This window comes from Staurois parvus, unplaced genomic scaffold (assembly GCF_062004578.1).
Source record: "Staurois parvus isolate SC_StPar_1 unplaced genomic scaffold, SC_StPar_1.0 ptg000694l, whole genome shotgun sequence".
Lineage (NCBI taxonomy): Eukaryota > Metazoa > Chordata > Amphibia > Anura > Ranidae > Staurois > Staurois parvus.
Genome location: NW_028318490.1, coordinates 1167180 through 1195070, shown reverse-complemented (window position 1 = coordinate 1195070; position 27891 = coordinate 1167180). Strand labels below are relative to the sequence as shown.

General features: G+C 41.3%; 1 protein-coding gene across 3 annotated transcripts in view; it reads right to left on the bottom strand.

Moving 5' to 3' along the window:
* Positions 1–5291: 5291 nt before the first annotated feature.
* The window catches only part of MACROD1 (mono-ADP ribosylhydrolase 1), a 1131067-nt gene continuing 1108467 nt past the window's right edge, over positions 5292–27891 (bottom strand). Inside the window, exons 10-11 of one of the 3 annotated variants that reach the window (XM_089652783.1) lie at positions 21735–21784; positions 5292–5415 (exon numbers count right to left, since the gene is read on the bottom strand). In XM_089652783.1, the coding sequence (XP_089508909.1) occupies positions 21780–21784 (5 nt within the window). In that variant the 3' untranslated portion in view covers positions 5292–5415; positions 21735–21779. The remainder of the gene's footprint in view (positions 5416–21734; positions 21785–27891) is intronic. The other 2 variants (XM_089652782.1, XM_089652781.1) reach the window with 2 other exon arrangements.

The following is a 27891-nucleotide window of genomic DNA, read 5'->3' as shown; positions in this document are numbered from 1 at the left end:
GTGAGTATGATACCTATTTTTGTTTCTTTAATAATTATTTTAAACGATAATGCACTAGGTCGGTGCGCCCTTTTTCTGTTTCTCCATTTGTATCCAGTGTATTCGGACCACCCCGGTCTGTTGAGGGCAGCAAGCAGTGCATATTCCAGAAAATTCCAGAACATTCCTATTGGGTCTACTGAGTCCTTTCCTAGCGCAGGAGTAAAGTGTTTGTTGGGTCTGCTATATTCTGTATGTTCATGTCTGGTCTTAATAATGGCATTTTATTTTTATGCTTTTTTAAATAAAATAACAGTGAGCACTATATAGGTTCTTTTTGTCTTTTAACATGTAAATAAACACTGACTCATTCATCCATCCATCCACCTGAGCTGCTGAAGTTCTCCGAGAACCAGAGTTCATGCTGATTAAGAAGGAAAGGAGGAGTCCATCTGGTGTTGGAGCGAATATTGACCTTTGTTGTGGGGGGTCAATACGGAGAGGTGAGAGTTTGCCCATAAGGGGTTCACCGTGGTGAAGGTGTGTTCTACTTGCATGTTCTTGCAGCACTTACCTGGAAGTCGTATATATCACATATTGTATAGGACTACTACATTCATGATTATATAGACTTTTGCTGATTTATTGTTTATGACTGGTTGATAGTTTTTTTTTTTAGATTAATTGATGATTGCAGAAAACATACAGAACACCAGATTACAGACATTGGTTATTACTCAACAAATTAGCTGGTATGTGTGCTGGGAAATCTTTTGCTTGGTTGCATAGGAACAAACCTACATATCTATGGTCTAAATAAAAATGATATGTGTCTGAAGTGCTGCTCCTGTTACTATAACATTTAATGAAAGACAATCTTTCTGCAGAAAAAAAGCTGTGAGAGAAAACTGGCTCAAGATGAGTGCATTTTATTCTGCAGCCTCCTAATAGTAGTCATTGGGAGAGCATTGCAGTTTGCAATTCTCCTTAAACCATTTGCTGAAGTTGATGGTGAAGCTGATGAGTTAGGCTGGCCATACACTATACAATTTTCTGTCCAAATTCTGCCCAATTTCCTTTAGATTTACCTTCAACTATGTAGTGCAAGAGGAGCCTGCCTAATTGGATACAACTGAAAGTGTTGTTATGTTTGATCTCCTATTACAGTATATGGTTTTTGGTAAATCTAAACCAAAATCTCAAGAAAATTGTATAATGTATGGCCAGTCTTATACCAAAGGGGATTGTGTCATGGAGTTCCCTTTTTTTTCAATCATTTTCTTGATTTGCCAATTAATGACCAGAACTGTCCAGCTACAACTACCTTTTCCCATTTATTAGGCCCCATGTACACGGGACACTTCTGAACGATGGAAACTGACTGCTAGAAAATGTAGGTTAAATAACCTCTGTTTAGCCATGTTTGTATAATGCGTTTACGTGCATTTGTGTTTAGAAGCGTTTTGTAAAGATAAGCACAGGAGAACCTCCCAAATGCCCAGAATGCACTGAAAAGTGGTAAATTATTAACTATTTCAGACTGTTTCAGAGAAAGACAGAGAGTAGAAGCAGAGACAGCAGTATGTGTTGAGAGAATTAGGTGTGAGTTGCTTATTAACATTTCTTTTGTTTCCAAGGGTGGGAAAGGTGTCTGCTGGAGTGAGTCATTAAGGCTGTGGCAAACTTGCTCATCAGAATTGGAGCGGAGTTCCCCCTCAACCCTCTTTTCGTGTTCTGTCTGTTTATTTGAGGCATTCCTCAGCCTCATTCCTACCCTCCTCCCTTCCTGAGAGGCAAACTTTATCTCCTGGCAAATGGTGTGGAACAACCAGGAAGACATGAGAAGTGGAGCCAGCCAGTGTGTGGAGGTGTCACTTTTATCACCCAAAACTATGTAAGCCCACTCATTATCAAACCGACCAGAATAAGTGCACAGTCCTCAGGTCAACTGTATGGTTCATATCACGGGATATGAAGCTGGTAACTTAGTGTAGAGTTTCCCAATGACCACTCCCAAGTCAGAGCCCCCCTCCCTTCCCCTGAGAGGGACCTTTAAGAGAGTTAAGTGAGTTAGTCTGAGAGACTCACACACACAGAGATCTCCGAGGTAACATCGTAACAGAGGAGATCAAAGAACCTTTCTGCTCTGCATCTCGAATTTGCTAAAATCAGGCAAGGCAAGTAACTTACCCTGTATTTCCTCGCTATTCTATGTTTGCTGTGTCTTTATATACATATATATATATTCTTGTGACATCTTTGTAACTATTTATTTGCATCTGTTTGACCCTGTTAGAAATAAATCTTTCTTTCTGAAAGTGTTAAACTGTTTCTAAGCGCTTACTTGCAATTCACGAATCCCTGCCTTTGAAGAGACGCTACTGTTTGTATATCTCTGTATAGCAAGGTCCGCGGGCCATGTTATATAGATCAATATTTCAATCATTATAGTGTATATTTGATAACGGGAGTTTCCCAGTCTCCGACAAAAGTGGTGGTGGCAGTAGAGGGTTAGTTGCGTAACTAACCCGACCCAGTAACAAGTGCATTCAGGCTGCAGGCACCGATTGTAGTCCATTAGCTGGGCAATCGCTGTGTAGGGTGCAGCTGGGTGGGGCCTTGTTACGCGCGTCACACCGCGGTTTTTGGATCGGCCGGCCCTTCGGTCACGAGTTTGGTGAGAAGGTCTGGGGTCTGACGCCGTGGGCGTGACGTATTACTGTTAGTCGCGGCTGTGCGATTGTCGCCTGTTGGTGGCAGCAGCCGCGGGTCGTGACAAAGACCACCTGGCAGGGGGACTTCATGAGGAATTTGAGGTGTGAATGGTCATTAACATATCTTTTGTTTCCAAGGGTGGGAGAGGTCTGAGGTGTGAATGGTCATTAACATATCTTTTGTTTCCAAGGGTGGGAGAGGTCTGAGGTGTGAATGGTCATTAACATATCTTTTGTTTCCAAGGGTGGGAGAGGTCTGAGGTGTGAATTGGTCATTAACATACCTTTTGTTTCCAAGGGTGGGAGAGGTCTGAGGTATGAATGGTCATTAATATATCTTTTGTTTCCAAGGGTGGGGGAGGTCTGAGGTGTGAATTGGTCATTACAATGTGTGACAAGTTTGGTAGGAACATCCTGTGTTCAGTGTTTTGTCCATATGAGTACCTTGAAAACGCTTTGCATGCATTTTTCATGATGAAAAAAGGCTCTGGACAGCATCGGGAGCTGGAAGAGTTAAAAAAAAATTTAAACCGCAAATGTTTATAAACGCGATTTAGCCGCGTTTACAAGCTTTTTGCGTTTGAAACGCTGCTAAATTCAACTGCTGAACGCAAGTTTTCTGCGTTCAAAAAAACGACTGTAAACTCAAATGCCTGTAAATGACTGTAAATGAAGATATGTACATGGACACATAGGAAAACATTAGGGAGAGTTCAGGGGCTGCTGAAAAAAACGCTGAACAGCTCCTAAATGTGCGTTTATCAGCTGCAGTGTACATGAGCCATTATACCAAAGGGAACTGTGTCATGGAGTCCCCTCGTTTTTTTCACTCATGCAGTGTACTTCTTGATTTGCCAATTAATGACCAGAACTGTCCAGCTACAACTACCTTTTCCCATTTGTTACAGTGATCTCTCAGGCTAGTCATACTTTAATGAAGATTCTTTGAATATTCAATGAGAATGGATAAGAGCAGTCACAGACAACAGAAATAATTTGTCAGCTTGCTGAAAAATTATTCCCTGCAAACAAATTTGATACATTTTACCAGTCAAACAATTGTTTAACACAGTTACAAAAGTAGCTGGGGGGGGGGGGGCATAAAAAATAGGTGGTTGAGCTGCAGTATTACTGCCACCCATCATCCATTTAAAGTCTACAATACAGCCAGAGGGGGCTGATCTCATGGCACAGCAAATTTAACATGGGGGGGGGCATAAAAAATAGGTGGTTGATCTGCAGTATTACTGCCACCCATCATCCATTTAAAGTCTACAATACAGTCAGAGGGGGCTGATCTCATGGCACAGAAAATTTAACATGGAGGGGGGGGTGCCATAAAAAATAGGTGGTTGAGCTGCAGTATTACTGCCACCCATCATCCATTTAAAGTCTACAATACAGCCAGAGGGGGGCTGATCTCATGGCACAGCAAATTTAACATGGAGGGGGGAGGCATAAAAAACAGGTGGTTGAGCTGCAGTATTACTGCCACCCATCATCCATTTAAAGTCTACAATATAGCCAGAGGGGGGCTGATCTCATGGCACAGAAAATTTAACATGGGGGGGCATACAAAATAGGTGGTTGAGCTGCAGTATTACTGCCACCCATCATCCATTTAAAGTCTACAATACAGCCAGAGGGGGGCTGATCTCATGGCACAGAAAATTTAACATGGGGGGGCATACAAAATAGGTGGTTGAGCTGCAGTATTACTGCCACCCATCATCCATTTAAAGTCTACAATACAGCCAGAGGGGGCTGATCTCATGGCACAGCAAATTTAACATGCAGGGGGGGCATAAAAAATAGGTGTGAACTGCAGTATTACTGCCACCCATCATCCATTTAAAGTCTACAATACAGCCAGAGGGGGGCTGATCTCATGGCACAGCAAATTTAACATGGAATGCCGAGCTGACAACTGGCACCGTCTGTCAAACTTGTCCAAGTCAATGGGTCAACCGCAATCGAAATGTGTGGCACTAGGATGCGCTGCATTAGTCCCATTGGAAGATAAAAAGAAGCATTAGCCCCCATTCCGAAAATGATTCCATCATAGATTGCTTTTCAGAGAACGGGCAAGCATGAACCTAAATGTTATCTGCTACTGTTCACAGAGAAAATGTTTAATAAGGATAACCAATAATTAGAACGACTGGCATTAAATCATAAAGTGTTCATGTCATTCCTTCAGAAATGATCATTTTCATAAAGATTATTTGTTGAATAATCTTCATAGAATCTGTGGTTGGCTTCACTCATCTACACTTTGCTTCAAGTATTCCATATTTCTGAATAACATGTTCAGATTTTGAGTGTTCTGACTATGAGTGACCAGGTTGTGACGTTTTCCTAGGGAGGTCGATAGGAGTTCTCCTCTCTATACCACTCTGATGACTGTCTTTTATGCTGACAGTTTTCTGGCTGTGGTGTTTCTCAAAGTGATAGGTCATTGGCTGTCTCAGATTAATGGAAAAACAAATCAATAAGTGGTTTTAAGCTCAGCTCTTAATGAAATGATTAGGGCGGTTCTCCTCTCTTTCATTATTTCTAGTGCCTACTGTTTGGGGTAAATAATCACACTATTAAGGCTTGTGTATCATTGACTTTACTGATATCACAGTAAGAGTGTGAAAGAGATGGGAGAAAAGATGCGGGTTCAGTTGGATCGCTCTTCACACACAGTTCTACAGCTTACAGGACTCGATTTCTTGGTCTGCAATAGGAAAAACAATCATATCGTTAAAAAAAGGAAATATGTACATAGATGAGATCAGGTAGAAATACGGGAGCTGCTATTGCCGAATTTTTTTGGAAGGCGCACGCGCTTAGGGTATCATCAAGGGCGGACTGATAACTCATGGGGCCTCCGGGCAATAGGGGATTATGGGGCCCCTGTGTCTTTGCCCAAACTCAAAAAAGCCTAAGAAAAAGGTAGCAGAGGCATCTCATGGGGCCCCCTACTGACCCCGGGCCCTCGGACAGTGCCCGAGTTTCCAAATGGTCAGTCTGTCCCTGGGTATCATCCTTATTTTTGATTGACTACTTGGTCAATCATTAACCTGGAACAAGTATGTGCATGTCAAGGGTTCTCACACCCGATATACACAGAATTGTTAGGTTAAGTTATAGCCGAGCTCCACCCAAAAGGGGAAGTTCCACTTTAAGGACTGCTCCCCGGCTCCCCATTAAGGATTGGCACCTTTGGGGTTCGGGGGGGAGCAGGTACCCGAATTTGACAGGTACCCGCCCCCACTTCCAGTCCGATTGCCTAGGCGATTGGAAGCAGAAGGTGTCCTCCCTCCCTTGCTCCCTGTAGTCTTTTGGGACACATGACAGGTCCCAGAAGACTACAGGACCATTCATGAAGCACAGCGCTACTCACGCATGCGCAGTGGGTACCTGGCTGTGAAGCCGCAAGCTATCACAGTTGGGTGCCCACACTGAAGCTGCCGGCCTCCTGGAATCCAGGACGGCCGGTGAAACGAGCTACGGGGGGACACACCACGGGACCGAGGGACAGGTAAATGACTGTTTTTTAAAAGTCAGCAGCTACAGTTTTTGTAGCTGCTGACCTTTATTTTTTGATAGGTTGAGTGGAACTCCGCTTTAAGTCAGTGACCCATCAATCAGTAAAGATGACATTCCCTTAGCTGGCACTATCACCCAAAAAAAATTCAAATGTAACCATGACAATTTCAACATTCCTATCTAGTTACATAGTTAGTCTGGCTGAAAAAAGACAAAAGTCCATCTAGTTCTACCATGAAAAAAAAAAAGGTATAATCCTATACCCACAGTTGAGGAAGGCAAAAAAAAACCCAGCAAAGCATGATCTAATTTGCTCCTGCAGGGAACAAATTCCTTCCTGATCCCCCAAGTGGTAATCAGATATTCCCTGGATCAACTTTACCTATAAATCAATCTAATGAGCTGGCCAGAACCAACTCTTGAGGGAGTCTATTTCACATGTTCACAGCTCTTACTGTGAAGAAACCTTTCCGTATTTAGAGATTAAATCTCTTTTCCTCCATATGTAAAGAGTACCCCCTTGTCCTCTGTGAATAACTCTAAACCGAGTTCACTATATGAACCACTGATGTATTTATACATGTTGATTATACTTTGCTGGGTTTTGTTGCCTTCCTCTGGATCAACTGTGGGTATAGGATTATAACTTTTTATTTTGAGGGCAAAGACAGCAATAAAATCTTGAAAAAAAACTCCTCAGATATTGTTTCTTTTAACATTCTGTTAAAACTTTGTGAAGTAGTATTGCTTGGATGAGGGGCGGACTGACAACTCATGGGGCCCCCGGGCAATAGGGGATCAAGGGGCCCCTGTGTCCTTGCCCAAACTCAAAAAAGCCTATGAAAAAGGTACCAGGGGCATCTCATGGGACCCCCTACTGACCCCGGGCCCACGGGCAGTGCCCGAGTTTCCAAATGGTCAGTCCGCCCCTGCCTGTACTGCTGGTGGAACACAGTGCTGTATACTGTATGTAGCTGATGCTACATGCAGTTTATATAGTAGTGGTAGCAGCTGCATCAAACAGTGAAGGACATAGTGTTGGGCCTGTTTGGCCCATACAGTCTATATTGAAAGTAAGCCTGGAGTTTGGCTGCAAGTATTGAGGACTTTAAATGAATAGGATGATGAAGCACAGAGAGTTCCACTTCATTCCTTTTCCAGATCAGCCTCTCTAATCATTTTTGCATATCACACTGTTTGCTATTTTTTCCCACTTGCCCTCTAGAGGATTTACCTCCCTTCCTGACCAGGCAATTTTTTAAGATACGGCGCTGCATTACTTTAACTGACAATCGCGCAGTCATGCAATGCTACACCCAAATTAAATTTGCGTCCTTTTTTCCCCACAAATAGAACTTTCTTTCAGTGGTATTTGATCACCTGTGTGTTTTTTATTTTTTGCGCTATAAACAAATAAAGACTGACAATTTTGAGAAAAAAACTATATTTTTGACTTTTTGCTATTACACATGTCCAGTTACAAAAATGTAAAAAAATCAAATTTCGTCATAAATTTAGACCAAAATGTATTCTGTGACATGTTTTAGCTAAAAAAAAAAAAAGACTGACAATTTTGAAAATCAAACTCCACAATATTTTTTACTTTTTGCTATAAAACATATCCAGTAAAAAAACTTAAAAAATCTAATTTCTTCATAAATTTAGGCAAAAATGTATTCTACTCCATGTCTTTGTTAAAAAAAAATCCCAATACATGTAAATTAATTGGTTTGCGTGAAAGTTATAGCGTCAACAAATGGTAAATGGCAGTATAGATACTGGATTTGTTTTTCATACTAGTAATGGCGGCGATCAGCGACCTATTGCAGGACTGCGGCGGGCATTGTGAAGCTGTGGGGGAACTGACTGACACTGACATCCCCAGCGACACTAATACAGTGATCAGTGCTAATAAAAACCCATATGGAAGAAAAATATATTTTTCATATATTTTGTAATAAAAATGCATTTCAACATGCAGTCTATCTATCTATCTATCTATCTATCTATCTATCTATCTATCTATCTATCTATATACTGCATGTTGAAATGCATTTTTATTACAAAATATATGAAAAATATTTTTAAAAATACATTTCAAATATACTGTATGTCTTTAAAAATGCAAATCTACATTTTTGGAATGCATTTACAAGTATATGTAAAAATATATGTTAAAATAACTTTTTTATGTTAAAAAAATACATATTCAATGTATTTCAAAATATATTTCAATATATATATATATATATATAATTTTTTTTTATATATTCTTCAGATTTTAAAAGACATACAATATATTTGAAATATATTTTTAAAAATATTTTTCAGATATTTTCATATATTTGTAATAAAAAGTTTATTTATTGAAATATTTGTTGAAATATATTGAATATGGCTGAAATTGTAGCATTTTAAATATATGTCAATATATTTGGGAAGAATATTTTTAAAATATATTCAAATATATTTTTCTTTCATGTGGGAAGCACTGACACTGTACTAATGGCACTGGGCAGGAAGGGGTTAACATCTGGGGTGATCAAAGGGTTAACTATGTGCTGTTTTATTGTGTGCTGTGTGTGTTTTTCACTGTAAGCACACTGCTTGGTATGGCTCTGCTATGCAGAGCCATACCAAGCAGTGTGCAGGAGCTGACAGGGGAGAGATCTGTATTGTTTACATACAGACCTCTCCCCCCATCAGTGATACTCAGCGATCGCCGGGTGCTGGCAGGGAATCACCGACCGGGACCCAGTGATCAACAGCTGAATCTGTCAATACCCAGAAATGCAAAATCATGTATATATATATATATATATATATATATACGTGATTTTGCACAGCCCTGCCGCCATGTAGCAGTATTACTGCTATAGATCAGCGGGCAAGAGGTTAAACATAACAAATGTACACTTCTCTCAGGTCTCTGCGCAGACGCCTGGTGCAAGGTGCTGCGATGCTGTGACCTGCGGCGCCATCAAATACAGCATGCCTGCATTTTTCTGTACATCACCACAGCAATATAGTGAGAAACAGGGCACACAGGAAACACCTGTTTTTTATGTACTCTAGGGATGGCCTTATTTTTCTGTGCTGAAAATGTATATTTATTTATTTCAGGTACTTCTATAGCGCCATCAATTCATGCAGTGCTTTACATATATATTGTACATTCACATCAGTCCCTAACCCTCAAGGGGTGTTTAATCTAGGGTCCCTAGCTTTCATATACTAGGGCCAATTTAGACAGAAGCCAATTAACCTACATGTCTTTGTAGTGTGGGAGGAAACCGGAGCAAACCCACACAGGCACAAGGAGAACATGCAAACTCCAGGCAGGTGGTGCCGTGGCTGGGATTTGAGCCAACAACCCTAGTGCTGCCAGGTGGAAGTGCTAACCATTTAGCCACTGCGCTGCCCATATATAAGCCATGTACATGGAAAATGTAAGGTTGTCCTATATGTGAGTTACAAAATACCGATTGTACAGTCCAAAGCTTAGAAGTACATTTGTCAGGTGAAGAATACATGTCTATAGTCTTTTATTGCATACCAATCATAAGGTTTGTTTTCTAACCATTCGTGATGGGTTGGAACAATAAACCTAACAAGGTACATTATGTGTTTTAGAAAATCTCCATTTCATCGTGAAGTTGGAGACAAACCCTTTAAAACTGTCAGAAAGACAGCCCTACTCAGAGCTAAAGCAGGAAAATAGAACAGCAAGAGGCAGCAAGGCTCAGCATGGGGGACGTATGCTGATAATTACCATCATGAGAGTGGTTGCTGTTAGACAAAATAAGAAAAATGATAAGACAGAACCAGGATAACAAGGCAAGCCATGAACATCTCCTATATGTAGTGTGAGCCGTGTCTGTGCGGTCGTAGCTCTCACTCCGGGGTCAGAAAGCATCTATCGTGACCACACTTCTAGATTTGGTACCTTAGACTCTACTGAGGCTTACAGTTTGTTCCAGGGGCGGACTGACCATTTGGAAACTCAGGCACTGCCCGAGGGCCCGGGGTCAGTAGGGGGCCCCATCAGATGACCCTGGTACCTTTTTCATAGGCTTTTTTGAGTTTGGGCAAGGACACAGGGGCTCCATGATCCCCTATTCCCCGGGGCCCCATGAGTTGTCAGTCCGCCCCTGGTTTGTTCCTATCATTTCAGAGACATTATGGGGTTATTTACTAAAACTGGACAGTGCAAAATCCGTGTGTCCAATCAGCTTCTAGCTTCAGCTTGTTCAATTAAGCATTGACAATAACACCCCGGTCACATCGGGTGTGACTTGACATGCAATTTGCATGCCATGCGACTTGCAAATCGTATAAATTGTATGCCAAGTCGCACTCTATTGTCCGCACTTAGAGTGGTCAAATCACTGCGGTTCCAACTTGGTCGGAGCCGCACCAATTTCTAATGTAGTACATGTACCACTTTTGGTGCGATTTGCACAGACATTCGTGTCAGATGTCTTGCAAATCGCACCTGAAATCAGCATCTCAACCGACTTTGAAATCATGCGACTTCACTGTAAGTCGCACGATTTCAAAATCGGGCTTGATGTGACCGGGGTATTAGTCTAGGTTCACACCTAAGCGTTTTTCTGCTGCGTTTTGCAGAAAGGCACAGCAGTCCATTTAACATGATTTCCTATGGGACAGGTTCACATCTCCACGTTTTCACCCCGTGTGTTTTTTGGAAAGGGTCAGGGACTTTTTTAAACGCAAAATGTTGCATTTTTGGTTTTGTAGACTTCAATGGAGACGATGCAGAAAAGCATGTAGGGCGTTTTTGATGTGTTTTTGACACTTTATTTTGCCAATGCACACCTAAGCGTTTTCCGCTGCGTTTTGCAGAAAGGCACAGCAGTCCATTTAACATGATTTCCTATGGGACAGGTTCACATCTCTGCATTTTCACCCGGTGCGTTTTTCGGAAAGGGTCAGGGACTTTTTTAAACGCAAAACGTTGCATTTTTGGTTTTGTAGACTTCAATGGAGACGATGCAGAAAAGCATGTAGGGCGTTTTTGATGTGTTTTTGACACTTTTTATTTTGCCAATGCAAAACACATAAAAAAAAAACATCAAAAACACATAAAAAATGAATGTGCAAAAAAACGCAAAATGCTCTTGAAAAAGCACTGTAGAAACGGATCAAACACAAAATGCATAGGTGTGAACCTAGCCAAAAACCTGGAATCTGATTGGTTTCTATGCAGAGCTGCACCAGATTTTGCACTCTCCAGTTTTAGAAGGCAAGCCATAGATAGAGCGAATTTCTTTCCTGCAACCACAGGTTGCAGTCAATGCTGACAGGGAAATCCTTCCCACTGAGCCATTGTGTTCTCCTGGTTGGAGCAGTAGTGTATTTAGGTTTTGTGCTGCTCTAGGCAACACAAAAATTGAACGCCCCTCTTCCCCGGCGTAGAGAACCTGACACTGACCAACACCAGACCCCCTCCCCCCCACAGAGAGAGCCTGACAGTGGCCTTGTTTGCCTTGTGGCAGATACACCTCTCGGTGGGTGGGGGAAGCTGTCTCTGCTGGGAAAAAACAGTGATTATTGCTAGAGGCTATAATAGCCACTTGCAATAATCTCCTGCGAAATCTGGCAGGCTGGTTGTACCCAAGTTGATCGATCAACTTGGGTACATTCAGCCTGCCCATACATGGCTCGAATCTCAGCTGGTTCCTACTGAACTGGCCGAGATTCGAACCGTCTATGGCCGGCTTAAAAAAAAACCTACTGTATAATTTCTAGAGTTGTTTAAGCCGAAAGGTACAATTTGTTCCCTGCATACATAAAGGAATTAAAGCAGATTCTGCCTGTTGAAACATAGTTCACTATAGATCCATTTAAAAATCGCTGCGCTCTTTCGTGAAAGTAACGGCCTGTCTGCCGTGGTCCAACACACCTCCTTCTTTAGTGACAGCTAAAAATCTGCAATCACCAATGCTCACCATCGCTGGTCATTGCAGATTGCAGATCTGTGGAGGACCTCTACAGAGAGAATATGGCATGTAGAGTACAGAGGTCTTAATCTGCAGGCCTATTACTGCACACAGACTTTTCTGCTCATGCTGAGAGTTCCTTAAAAACTAAACCAATGGTAAGACACTGGGCACTTAATGTTTTTCTACATCCTGAATCTATATACAGTTGCAAGAAAAAGTATGTGAACCCCTTGGGATTACGTGGAGTTTTGCATGAATTGGGCATAAAATGTGCTCTGAACGTCATCTAAGTCACAACAATAGAAGAACACAGTCTGCTGAACATAATACTACACAAACATTAGATGTTGCCATGGTTTAATTGCACATAACATGTAAACATTCACAGTGCAGGGAGGAAAAAGTATGTGAGGCCCTAGCTTAATGACTTTTCCCAGAGCTAATTGGAGCCAGGAGTGAGCCAACCTTGACTCCAATCAGTGTGATGATATTGGATGTGTTGCTGACAGCTGTCCTGCACTAAAAAACACACACCTGTTTTGGGTTTACTGGTTTCAAGAAGCACTGTCTGATGTCAACCATGCCTCGCAGAAAAGAGCTCTCAGAAGACCTACGATCAAGAATTGTTGACTTACATGAAGCTGGAAAGGGTTATAAAAGTATCTCCAAAAGCCTTGATGTTCATGTGTCCACGGTAAGACAGACTGTCTACAAATGGAGAAAGTTTAGCACTGTTGCTACTCTCCCTAGGCATGGTCGTCCTGTAAAAATGACTGCAAGAGCACAGCGCAGAATGCTGCATGAGGTAAAGAAGAATCCCAGAGTGTCAGCTAAAGACCTACAGAAATCTCTGACACATGCTAACATTTTTGTTGGCACATCTACAATAAGGAAAACATTAAACAAGAATGGAGTACATGGGAGGACACCACGGAGGAAGCCATTGCTGTCCAAAAAGAATATTGCAGCACGTTTGAAGTTTGCAAAATAGCACCTGGATGTTCCACAGCACTACTGGCAAAATATACTGTTATACAGATGAAACCAAGATTGAGTTGTTTGGGAAGAACACACAACACTATGTGTGGAGAAAAAAAGGCACAGCACACCAACATCAAAACCACATCCCCACTGTAAAACATGGCGGAGGGAGCATCATGGTTTGGGGCTGCTTTGCTGCCTCAGGGCCTGGATGGATTGTTGTCATTGATGGGAAAATGAATTCCAGAGTTTATCAAGACATTTTGCAGGAAAACATACGACCATCTTTCCGCCAACTGAAGCTCCGCAGAGGATGGGTGATGCAACAGGACAATGACCCAAAGCATACAAGTAATTCAACAAAACAGTCAGAGTCCTGACCTCAACCCCATTGAAATGCTGTGGCATGACCTTAAGAGAGCGATTCACACCAGACATCCCAAGAATATTGCTACACTGAAACAGTTTTGTGAAGAGGAGTGGTCCAAAATTACTCCAGATCGTTGTGCAGGTCTGATCTGCAACTACAGGAAACGTTTGGTTGAGGTTATTGCTGCCAAAGGAGGGTCAACCAGTTATTAAGTCCAAAGGTTCACATACTTTTTCCTCCCTGCACTGTGAATGTTTACATGTTATGTGCAATTAAACCATGGCAACATCTAATGTTTGTGTAGTATTATGTTCAGCAGACTGTGTTCTTCTATTGTTGTGACTTAGATGACGTTCAGAGCACATTTTATGCCCAATTCATGGAAAACACCACGTAATCCCAAGGGGTTCACATACTTTTTCTTGCAACTGTATATCATTTTTACTAAACTACAGTTCAGCTTTAACCGCTTCCCAGAAATACTGCTATAGGGCGGCAAGGGTGCGCAAAATCACGTATATATCCGTGATTTTGCATTTCTGGGTAGGGGGCGCATGCCGGCGCTCAGTGCTTTCTGACATTCTCTGATGGGGAGGAGAACTGTTTTGTTTACTAACAGTTCTCCTCCCTGTCAGCTCGGGCACACTGTTTTGGATGGCTGTGCACAGCACAGCCATCCAAAGCAGTGTGCTTACAGTGAAGCACACAGACACAGCCCCCTAGTAAAACACTCACAGCACACAGTTAAACCTTTGATCGTCCCTCATGTTAACTCCTTCCTGCCCAGTGTCATTAGTACAGTGACAGTGCTTTTTTTTAGCACTGATCACTGTATTGGTGTCACTGGGGATGTCAGTGACACCAAGTCAGTTCCCTCCAGTGTCAGAATGCCAGTCCTACTATAATTTGCTTATCACCATCATTATTAGTAAAAAAAAAAAAAATGAAAAAAATCCAGTATATATACTGCCATTTGTAAATGCTATAACTTTCACGTAAACCATTTAATTTACACGTATTGGGATTTTTTTTTAGCAAAGACATGTTGCAGAATACATTTTGGCCTAAATTTATGATGAAATTTGATTTTTTAAATGTTTTACTGGACATGTTTAATAGCAAAGAGTCAAAATATTTTTTTCTGAAAATTGTTGGTCTTTTTTTTATGGCGCAAAAAATAAAAAAGCACAGGCGAAATAAATACCACCGAAAAAATCTCAATTCGTGGGAAAAAAAGGATGTAAATTTCATTTGGGTGCAGCGTTGCATGACCGCATAATTGTCAAAGTAACGCAGCGCCGTAACGCAAAAAAATTGTCTGGTCAGGAAGGGGGGTAAATCCTCAGGAGGGCAAGTGGTTAAAGTGGTTGTAAACCTCAGACATAAAATATGAACAAAGCGTATCCCTCTAGAGCGTACTTGTTTCAATTAAGAACACTAAGTGTCATTTCTGTCTGCTGCTTCATTCCTGTGCTATTAGCTTGAGTCTCTTCTGACAATTTTTCCTGACACCAAGAGGAAAATGGTGACGGGGAGAGAGCTCCAACAGATTGACAGCCTAACCTCTGTTCCTGTGAGCTGTGTGAAGGGGGGAGGGGTGTCTCTTCCCTCCAATCAGCTCTTTAGAACTTTCCTCAATGAGCTCTGCTGTGTGCAATTTCAGCTCTCTGCCCCTTTTTTCTGAATTCTCAGACAAGCTTTATAAATTCTGAACTTTGAATGGATGTAGAGGAGAGAGGGCTACAGATAAACAGGTACAACGTATGTAGGAGGATTTGTTTAATCTCTGTGTATCACCTGAGGCCAGTCACTTTACTAGGTATATGTAGGGGTTTACAACCACTTTATTGCAAACAATCTTATCAAGGTACTCAATTGTGCAGAACGTTTTGTTTTCTTTTGTTCTTTAAAATTAGATTTTTCAGTTTACTGAAGGCAATTCTGAACAAACCAACTGCTTTTCCCACATACACATACTTCATTGATTTTTAAAGGAATTTTGATGATAAAAGACAGATCACAAACATTACCACACAGGATTTCAATCCTTAAAAATATAATTGGCTTTTGCCTAGTAATAATTTGGAGTTTTTGTTAGGGGTCTATAGAAGAGAACAAATGAATTGAGTCATTTTATTTGGTGATAAAATACAAATTCATGGGAAAATAAAAATAAATGCCCATTTTATATTAAATCCCTCTTTATCTATGTAAATATAACATTTTTAGAATTAATACAAGGGGAATATACTTTACTGTTCCTTTTTAAAGTAGTTAAAATATTTTAAAGTGGTTGCAAACCCTTATATATACCCATTGAAGTGACTGGCCTCAGGTGATACACAGAGATAAAACAAATCCTCCTACATATGTTGTACGTTGTTATCTACAGTCTTCTCTTCTCTACATCCATTCAAAGTCCAGAATTTATAAAGCTTGTCTGAGAGTTAAGAAAAAAGCGGTGGAGAGCTGAAATTACAAACTTCAGAGCTCAGAGAGGAGAGCTCTGAGAGCTGATTGGAGGGAAGAGACACACCCCCTCCACACAGCACACAAGAACAGAACTGAGGCTGTCAATCTGCTGCAGATCCCTCCCCGTCACCATTTTTCTCTTGGTGTCAGGAAAACTTGTCAGAAGTGACTCATGCTGAGGAATGAAGAAGCACAGAGAAAGGACACTTAGTGCTCTTAATTGAGACAAGTACACAGCACAGAAGGATATGCTTTTCTTCATATTTCATGTCTGAAATTTACAACCAATTTAAATATTTTTCTAATAGGATTCAATTTATAAAGTGTGAATTCTGGGTGAAAGTGGTGTAAATCTTGTGTGAAAACCATTGAAGTAAACCCCATGAGTTTGTAGTGATTAATTGAAAACTGAATTCTTTCTATACAGATCCAGAAAGTGGGATGCTACCAAACGACTGTATTTGATATGCGCATAGTGGCTGATTTACTAAAGGCAAATAGGCTGTTCGCTTTCCATGGGAATTTTCCCTGGATCTTAGTGAATGAAGCAAATCTCTGCTGCCTTCCATCATCCAATCATGTACAAGCAAAAATGCTGTTTTTTTTTTGTACGTGACGGGGTATTCTTTGTAAAGTAACATTTCACCGCATTTACTAAGCTCTGGTGAAAATTCCCTTGCAAAGTGGAACTGCCATTGCAAATTGAACAGCCTATTTGCCTTTAGTAAATCAACCCTACAGTCTCTGGAGTAAAATGTGAGAATGTGAATTATGTTCATGACAGTATGAAACAGCAAGCATGTAGTAAAAGGTTACATTAAAAAACATTCACAAGTAAACATTGTAGTAATAAATCATACAATGTATCAATTAAAAACACACTTCTGCATCACATTAAAATAGTTTGATTTAGAATTGTTTTGTAGGGGACATTAATAGGGCATATGATAATACACATCAAAGCGAAGGCAGATGTATTAATCCTTTAGTATTGTATATTCTCCCTTTTATCTCAGACATGCCCGGTAGCATTCTACACACAGAGCTGTTTACAATGAGCGCCACCGCATTTTTAATGGCAAAAGAGGGCCATTTGATATTATACAAACAAAACACATACTGAGATATGATGCAACTTTCCATAAAATAAAATGAACTGTCAATGCAAAATGCAAAGTGTTAGTCAAAATTCTGAGCCAAAAAGCCCTAAAAAAAAAAAAGAGATTGGGGATGGGGGAAGATAACAGTCATTAATTACATCTTTACACTCACATTTCATAATTACATAATAGGTCCAAGTATAAAAAAAATGCCTTTACAAATGTTTAATCACTGGCACAAAAGTAACAAATAAAACCCATAATGTTTGTAATATGTGTGTATTGTCAGTTTCTATTTGTTGGCCCTGATCATGCGCATGTAACATTCCCTAACATTCGATCCTTAGAGGAAGAATGACCATAAAGAACATTCAGCCACAAGAATTAAATCTCAACTACAGACAACTAAAAGTAGTTCCTTGCAGTGGGGTTGTGCTCATACTGCAAGGGTTAATTGCTTGCTTAGTTTAAAAAAAAAAGAAGAAGATTCCTGATCTTCTTCTCCTCCCCACCGTGAGACAAGTTCCCACAGCCTCTTCTCTCCTATACTCTAGTGGTCCAGAATCCCAACATCATAAAGACCAAAGCAGGGTCCATAGCCCTGAATTACATGTGATGATGCTGAGGGACAGTCCACCACCAGAGCGTGGGGGAGCTCATCTGCTGGGGGAGCAGAGGATCAGGTAAGTAAAAGTGTTTCTCCTACTCCTAGACAAAATCTTGCAATGCTGTCATTGAACATTTTCCTAGAGTTGGGCTTTAAAGACCATTCACCAAAAGAGAAAATAGCCTAACACTACATTTGGCCAGCAGTGGAAGTAATATGAGGGAGACCTCAGCAATATGTACACAGTTTATAGATATTCCTGTGCGAATGGCCAAATGGGTGTTCATCTGAGCAAACCTCTAGCTGTACTGTGAAGTGAAAGTTTTATTATTATTATTACCATTTCTAAATGTGACAGCTTCCTTTTCAGGGCTACTGGTTGTTAGGGAGGCTGCACCCGCCAGCATCCTGACAACCAGTGACCCATCTGCACCCGGTACATTATTCAGCTGTCAGCCAGGCATTCCAGCTGACAGGTGAATGTAAACAAAGGAATAATGCAAAAAAAAAAACCTGTGTGGGGTCCCCCCAAAATTCATACAAGGCCCTACAGGTCTGGTATGGGTTTTAAGATGGACATCACAGAAAGAAACAAAAAAAATAGAATGGGTTGTCCCCCAAATTCTATACCAGACCAGGGTCTGTTTTGGATCCTAAAGGGGAATCCCACACTAAAAATATAAAAAGCATGGGATCCCCCAAAATCCATGTCATTTATCTGGAGATGTGCCTGGCTGGCCAGGAAAGGAAAAGGGGGAAGGGGGCAAGTGTGCAACCCCCCTTCTGAACCATACCAGACCACATGCTTTCAATATGGGGGGTACCTTGACAGGGGGACCCCCCTGGCAGAGCATCTTGTCCTTATGTTGATGAGGACAATGGCCTCATCCCTACAACCCAGGTCTGGTGATTGTGGCAGTCTGCGGGTGGGGTGGGGGTTTGTTGGAATCTTGAAACCTTAATTATAAATAAGGGGGCTCCCAGATATCATCCCTCCAAAAAAAGCATTGGATCCCCCAAAATCTATACAATTTATTCGGGGATGTGCCTGGCTGACAAAGAAAGGAAAAGGGGGGGGGGCAAGTGTGCAACCTGCCTTCTGAACCATGCCAGACCACATGCCTTCAATATGGGGGGAACTTTGACAGGGGGACCCCCTTGCAAAACACCTTGTCCTCATGCTGATGAGGACAATGGCCTCATCCCCACAACCCAGGCCAGATGATTGTGGCGGTCTGCTGGTGGGGGGGGGGGGTTTATCGAAATCTTGAAGCCCTAATTATAGAAAATGGGGCTCCCAGATACCACCCCTCCCACATGACTGAGTAAGCTGTACATAGTACTCTTACCGATTTACAAAAAAACCTCAATAGTAAAGACACACACACGTAGGTTTTGACAAGTTCTTTAATAGATGATGGTCAACATCCTCTGGAAGAAACTTTTTTGTGAATGAATAGCTGTACTACATATTCTTAACTCATTCATGTGGGGGTCAGTATTTGGGGGCCCCTTTATTTTTAAAGGGGGCTTTCAGAATCCAATAAGCCCCCTGCCCACAAACCCCCCTTCCTCAGCAAGGTTACTTTCTGTGTTGAAAGCATGTAGTCTAGGGACTACAAATCTAGGGATTTGGGGGTGCATACTTGTCATCCACCTTTCCTGGAAAATCAGGCTGCATGCTCAGATAAGGATCCCTATAACGATCCCTTTACTTTAACCTGTCAGCCAGGAATCTCTGCATGACAACAGACTTTGTTTGGTAGAGATGAGTCACTGGTTGTTAGGACACTGGCAGATAAAGTCTCCCTAACAACCAAGAGCCCTGAGCAGGAAGCTGTTACATTTAGCAGTGGTAATAACACAAATGTGCAATTAATAAAAGTAGGTGCTCACCAAAATCGTGCAATTGTGATAATCATACACAATAATTATAAATCAAAATGTTGAAAAACGTGAAGTCCAAAGATCATTCAAATTTGGGAGTCCAAATGGTGACTAATTCTTGCAGCTCCAAATTGTGTTCCACCACCATGTATGGCTGAAACGAGAACTCACCAAATCTACGTGGCCAACAAAGTAGCCAGCAAGCTTGTAAACACAGATCCTCTAGGCCTTAGGTGTGACGCACAATCCTGCAGAATCCTTCAACCTCCTCCAATCAAATCTTTCTACACCACCTTCTCCATTCTCAGTATGTGAGCATCCTTGGTGCACTTTTAGGAGACTTCCCATTTCAGCCATACACGGTGGTGGAACACAATTTGAAGCTGCAAGAATTAGTCACCAGTTGGACGGTCACATTTGAATGATCTTTGGGATTTTGGACTTCATGTTTTTTAACACAGTATTTTATGATATGTTGATGTATAAATATTGTGTATGATTATCATGATTGCATGAAATTGGTGAGTGCCTACTTTTATTAGTTACACATTTATGTTTTATTTATTTATTATATTCTATTTATTACAGGTACTTATATAGTACTTTCACATCTAAGGTCCCTAACTTACATTCAATACATACACATACTAGGGACAATTTAGACAGGAGCGAATTAACCTACCAACATGTCTTTGGAGGGTGGGAGGAAACCCACACATGCACAGGGAGAACATGCAAACTCCAGGCAGGTGGTGCCGTGGTTGGGATTGGAACCAACGACCCTAGTACTGCCAGGCAGAAGTGCTAACCATTTAGCCACTGTGCTGCCCAATGTTAAGTGTTGTTTCACTTAAAGGGGCAGCTACCTAATTAATATCCTATATTTTATTATTTACATATTTAGAATATGTATTTAGTTCACTATCTGGTTGGGTTTGGCGTTGCTTCATTTTTTTGATTGGCTGTTCACACAGAAATCTCCACTCACTAGCTACACAGTGCTGAGTTCTGCCTCATATTATTTCCCCTGCTGGTTGAATGTTCTTAGCCTATAGTGTTAGGCTATTTTCTCTCAATGTTAAGTGTTGTTTCTCTTAAAGGGGCAGTTACCTATTTAATATCCTATATTTTATTATTTAAATATTTGGAATATGTATTTAGTTCACTATCTGGTTGGGTTTGGCGTTGCTTAATTTTTTTGATTGGCTGTTCACACGGGAATCTCCACTCACTAGCTACACAGTGCTGAGGTCTGCCTCATATAATTTCCCCTGCTGGTTGAATGTTCTTAGCCTATAGTGTTAGGCTATTTTCTCTCAATGTTAAGTGTTGTTTCTCTTAAAGGTGCAGCTACCTATTTAATATCCTATATTTTATTATTTACATATTTGGACAATGTATTTAGTTCACACAGGAATCTCCACTCACTATCTACACAGTGCTGAGGTCCAGGGGCGGACTAACAACTCATGGGGCCCCCAGGCAATAGGAGATCACGGGGCCCCTGTGTCCTTGTCCAAACTCAAAAAAGCCTATGCAAAAGGTACCAGGGGCATCTCATGGGGCCCCCTACTGACCCCGTGCCCTTGGGCAGTGCCCGAGTTTCCAAATGGTCAGTCTGCCCCTGCTGAGGTCTGCCTCATATTATTTCCCCTGCTGGTTGAATGTTCTTAGCCTATAGGGTTAGGCTATTTTCTCTCTTGGCGAATGCTCTTTAACTCTTATGGTGGAATGTTCTTTTGGATATTTTTCTTTTGGGTTTCTGCTATTAGGGAATGTTACATTTGCCTGACAAAAGGTAATAAACAAAAACTGACATTACCAACATATTACAGATATCATGGGTATTATTTTCTCTGTTTTCGTAAATGATTAGACATTCGCAAAGCAAATTTTTTATACATAGACCCCTGAGTATCACTGCATAAATTATACAATAAAGAGCCAAACGTATAAAGCAATTAGTAAGCATGTAGAATTTGATCTTACTTTGCAATGTACTAATGTAGAGTATTATAGGACACATTCATATTACAAATTTGAGCACATGTAAGGTACAAATAGTAAACACCATTAGCGTGCAGGCACTTAGCACACACTAGCAGGTTAGCGGTCTCTTACTTTCACACGATGGTCTTACCCTGAAGACTGACGAAGGCTTCTGTTTTATGCTGGAAAGGCACAAAGAGCTGTAACCTGAGTAAATCGATTACCCTGTCTCATATCCACATTATTTGCCTCTAGACACTAGCAGATCTTCCCAGTACCTGACATGTGCAGCACTTGATAACAGAATCATGAATATAACCAGCAGCTGCTTGAATTGTACAGATATGAGAGGTGTATTTAACCCAGAGCAATTTCAGCCGCCTATCTGCCTACTCTTTGTAATTGGGGGAGGGGGTTCATATTTTATTTATTGTAAACATATAGCAGTAATCATTGGTATGTTTCCATGATGTTCTTATGACTCTGCCCCTGGGCTCCTTTTACGTATGGTATATTTGGCTTCTGTTGTCTGGAATGCTTGGACTGTTTTCCTCATATACAGTTTATTTGAAGCCCAATTGTTAATGCTTCATTACATTTACAGCTGATTTCCAGATACTGATTATATTACATAATTACATTAGTCAAGCTTGGACCAGTTTACTGTATGTATACATATACCATACCTGTGGGATCTCCGTTAAAAAGTGGAAATCACTGTTATGGCTGCTATTACTATAGTGATCCTCTCTAACTTTCAAGTCCAGAGCCAAATAGCTGCCTTGCTGCATAGCAACCAAAGGGGGTTTCGCACTTGCACATTCACAGATCACCTTCTAATTTTTTCAATTAATGCAAGGTGAAACAAACCTCCAAGGTGAAGTTTGTGACATGACTGCCCTGCATCTCCACCTCATCCAATCAGAAAATACAGTGTTCTGTGAATAGTCAGGCAAACCCCTGTGGTTACTATGCAGCAGGGCAGTAGCACAGCACTGGACCTGGAAGGCAGTATCTATCACTGTAGTAGCTGCAATTACTTCAGTGATTTCCATCTTACATGGGATCCCACAGGTATGGAATATGCATATGGACACAGGATACAAGAGCAGCACTCCAAGGAAACCACACCTATAATTAAATGAAGGTATCCAAACATGGGTGCTCAGGATCTATAGTAGGGGTCTCCAAACTTGCTAAACAAAGGGCCAGTTTACTGTCCTTCAGACATTAGGAGGGCTGGACTGTGGTTAGTGGGAGTAGGAAATGCTTCATTTTTAGTATTATAGGAAGAATAGTTGGTATCAGTGGAAGGAATAGTGCTCCATCATTGGTATCAGTGGAAGGAACAGTGCCACATCGTTTGTATCAGTGGGAGTAATTGTGCCCCATTGTTGGTGTCATTGGGAGGAATAGTGCCCCACTATTGACGTCAATTGGAGAAATAGTGCCCCATCATTAGTAACAGTGGAAGGCATAGCGCCCCATTCTTGGTGTCAGTTGGAGGAATTGTGCCCCATTGCTGTTATCAGTGGAAGGAATAGTGCTCCATTATTGGTATCAGTGGAAGGAACAGTGCCCCATTGTTTGTATCAGTGGGAGGAATCGTGCCCCATTGTTGGTGTCATTGAGAGGAATAGTGCCCCACCATTGATATCAATTGGAGAAATAGTGCCCCATCATTAGTAGCAGTGGGAGGCATAGCGCCCCATTGTTGGTGTCAGTTGGAGGAATAATGCCCCATCATTGGTATCAGTGGAAGGCATAGTGCTCCATTGCTGGTATCAGTGGAAGGAATAGTGCCCCAGCATTTTTGTCGGTGGAAGGAATAGTGCTCCATCCTTTGTATCAGTTTGAAGAATAATGCCCTGTTGGAGTCAGTGGATGGAATGGTACCCCAAGGGCCGGATAAAGGCAAGCAAAGGGGCACATCTGGCCCCTGGGCCAAAGTTTGGAGACCACTGCTCTATAGCATCCTGCAACCACCGAATCCAATACAAACTGATAGAGAGAGCCGGCAACTCCAAAATCCATTTGATGATTTTTATTGAATATACAGGAGTGACATAACATTTTTGTATTTATATGTCCTGTTTTGTGTATGTAATATTATGCTGTGAACAAGGCTGCGTGCCGAAATGCATCCGTTTGTTTTTCTGTCACTTCTGTATATTCAATAAAAATCATCACATGGATTTTGGAGTTGTCGGCTCAATTTGTAATGGAATATGCATACTTACATTTATCCAAGCTGAACCAATGTAACTTTGCAAAAAACTTGTCGGTGTACTGGTCACATATTTCATCCATGATGTACGCTGTGACCAGTCGGGAGTTATTGCAGAACCCTTTTAATTGCATGGTCAAGTACAGTACGGTGTTTGAGAGGAGTATACCACATACCTGTAACTGATGTTTTCTGTTTACATAATTAAGGAAGAATTCCAGGTATGGGTGTTTTATACATAGTTAAATTTTTTTATTTCAGGTACTTCTATAGCACTGTCAATTTATGCAGTGCTTTACATATATATTGTACATTCATTTCAGTCCATAACCCTCAAGAGGTGAACTTATCTAAGGTCCCTAACTTGCATTGATACATACACATACTAGGGCCAATTTACCTACTAGCATGTCTTTGGAGTTGGGAAGAAACCAGAGCACCCAGAGAAAACCCATGCAGGCACAGGTAAAATATGCAAACTAGAGGCAGGTGGTGCAGTGGTTGGGATTCAAACCAGCGACCCTAGTCTTGCTAGGCATTTAGCCACTGTGCTGCCCATTGGTCTTGCTATAAATGTAACTATGTATATTCCCGGGGCGGACTGACAACTCATGGGGCCCGCAGGCAATAGGTGATCATGAGGCCCCTGTGTACTTGGCCAAACTCAAAAAAGCCTATGAAAAAGGTACCAGGGGCATCTCATGGGGCCCCTTACTGACCCCGGGCCCTCGGGCAGTGTCCGAGTTTCCAAATGGTCAGTCCGACCCTGGTATATACTATACCTGGCAGATGCCCCTGGAAGCTGGAAATGACACTGCTACTCCCGTGATCACAACTTGATTCCAGGTCCTGTGATGAGCAGCTGCCTGGCTGCATTGCAAATACAGGAGGTTGAAAGCTCTGCATGGGCACCATTCAGAGAATGCCTTGAAATTTCCAAACAAATGCAACATTTTCTTTAATTGGATGAGGTGGAGTGACATCTGCCTCTCCACCTCATCCAACCAGGGAACGCTTTGCATTCGCTAATTGGATGGATTCTCTGAATGGTACCCTTGCTGAGTCTGTTTACAATACAGCAGCTGCTGGGCACGGGATGTGGAAGCTAGTGGTGATTACTGGATTAGCAGTATCTACTGCAGTGATTTCCAGCTTCCAGGGGCATCAGCCAGGTATGGTATATACATAGTTACAATGGTCCATTGGTATGTAAAAAAACATCCATATCTGGAATTCCTCTTTAAAGCACTTCTAAAATACTTACCTGAATTTGGTTCAGAATTGAATTAAAGTTATATCCTATCACTGAGCCCGCTTTCCTCCAGTATATTTATAGTAAAGGCTTAGAAACTTCCTTATACAAGGTCAATTCCTAACCCTCTCATCATTTCAGGATCTTATTTGGTATTGAGTCTTTTAAAGCTGCAATTTCCCAGAAGTCTATATAAAGCCGTCCACAGCAGACTAATCTGAATAGACAAATTCACATTTTCACAAGAGAAGCTGGCACTTCCAGGCTGTTCCCAGCAGCAGTTTGGTTGATATACTTTCTTATTTATTATTAAAATGAAAAATTGTTCTTTCTCTTTGTGTGAATGACAGTTATAATGCAGTGCAGCCTTTTCAAATCCTTAAAAGCGTAGGCTTTAAATACAACAATGTTTATTTCTGAAGGACTGTTGCCACCTTGTATTAGAGTTATTCAGATCCAACTTTTTTTTTTTCACAATTTTAAAAATTAAATAAAAGAACCATACATAAGGTTCATCACTATATACTGTATGAAATAAATGAATTTCGAAGTACAGACTCTTGAATGTATAAACATGCAGCCCTCATATGAGAATTGTAGTGAAGTTCTACAGATGGTGAGGGAGTCTTTGCAGCAACAAGTCCCAGAAATCCCCAGAAATCACGATGTAGTCCCATGGCACCCCAAGTCCTTTGATCTGCTAACATCTCTAAGCATGGATTAAAGCCGTCCCTCCTCTTGCCTGTGAATTATGTTTTCTCTATCGCAGTAGAGACTTCATTACTCTTTTATGGAATGATTATCTAAACCAACCGTGGGCATCCAGCGTCCCTCCAGCTGCTGCAGACTTTTAAGTTTCAGCACGCACTGACTACCAGGAGCCAACAGAGCATGCTAGGAGATGTATGTCCTGACATCGGGGGGGATGAATGTTGCCCATGGCTAAATAAACACTTAACTGCACTTTATATTTATATTTTATTACAAAAAAATCATCATCAGTCATTTCCTGAACTCTTTTTTATGCATGTTCCCACTGACAATCCTGTGATCATGCTTTGTGTAAGGCTCCATGCACACTAGTGTTTTGTAAGTTCCTAAAAGCTATTAACAGCATTTTTTTCTGCTCCTAGAAACTAAATTGTGTTCTCCTATGTGTCCATGCACGCTACTTTAGTCTATTAGCAATTTTTGAGCTTCTGCGTCTAGGAGCAAAAGTAAAATTGTTTTTGTTTTTTGGAGCATTTTTCTAGCAGAAAAAAAACCCCGCTAAATCAGTGGTTCTCAACCTTCCTAATGCCGTGACCCTTTAATACAGTTCCTCATGTTGTGGTGACCCCCAACCATAAAATTATTTACCCAGTAATTATAATTCATGAGTGTCGTTTTACCTCCAATACTGCTGCTTTCAACACAGTAGCTGCTTTTAACAGAGTAGCTGCTTTCAACACAGCAGCTGCTTTCTACACAGTAGCTGCTCTTTACACATCGGAAATATGTGTTTTCTGATGGTCTTAGGGGACCCCTGTGAAAGGGTCGTTCGACCCCCAAAGGGGTCGCGACCCACAGGTTGAGAACCACTGCGCTAAATGCTCCTAAACGTTACTAAAATGCTCCTAATAGCTTTTTTTCTAGCTTTCTACGTTTACATGTACTGTAGAAATGCTAATAAAATGCCATCGCTCCTAAATGCTTCTGAATGCTACCAAACAGCTATTACCAGGATTTTTTATCCAGCGTTTTTAAAAGCTAGTGTGCATGGAGCCTAAAACTAGATGCAAGCCCTAACTAGATGACATGTAGTTGGCTAAAGCACTAAGGGGTTGATTTACTAGAGGCAAATAGACTGTGCACAGCCGCATATATGTGAACCAGGACTTAGTGTCTACATGCTTTCACCATTCCTCCCAAATGTCCCTCATTTGGAGAAATTGCCCTTCTTTTGAAACCAAATACCCCTATCCCTCTTTCCTCCTCAGTTGTCCCTTTATTTGGTCCAATGAAAATTTTACATATAATAGTAATGACTTAACCCCCCCGGTCACATCAAGCTCTTACAGTGAAGTCGCACGGTTTCACAGTCGTGGGACATGCCGATTTCAGGTATGATTTGCAAAACATCTGACACAGATGTCTATGCAAATCGAACCAAAAGTAGTGCATGTACTGCTTTAGAAATCAAGTCAGAACCACACCGATATGACCGCTGTAATTGTAGACAATAGGGTGCGGGCTGGCATGCGATTTGCAAGTTGCATGGCATGCAAATCGCATGCCAAGTTGCACCCAGTGCGAACGGGGTCTTAAAGGCCAACTCCAGCCAAACATTCTTTTTGGTTTTGGACAGACTTGGGAAGTGCAGATATATATACTTTACTAGGTTTTTTTTTTTTTGCTGTCTCTGTCTCCATTGGAGAGATTTCACCTCACCTTCTGTCCCTGTAATACCAGAATCAGAAATGAGGGGAGCAGTTGTTACTAGGGCAGGAAGACGCAGACAGTACTAATAAACTGGCAGGAATTTTCAACCCTCTGCATTTTACATAAAACAGTATATTTTTGTAGTCTGTGTCCCTAATCACAAACAGAAAAATCAGCACAAGGGACAAAGGTTAGTAGAATATATGCCGTAGAGTATAAGCTGTACTACAGTTCTATAAACAGAGGGCATATAGATGATTGGTAGTTCTGTTTATAGATACTTCTGGGGGTGGGGAGCAGGGCAGAGGAAGATTTTCATTAAGAGAAGAAGAATCAGCACAAGGGACAAATCCTACTGATTGTAAGTTATGTCCCTTGTGCTGATTTTT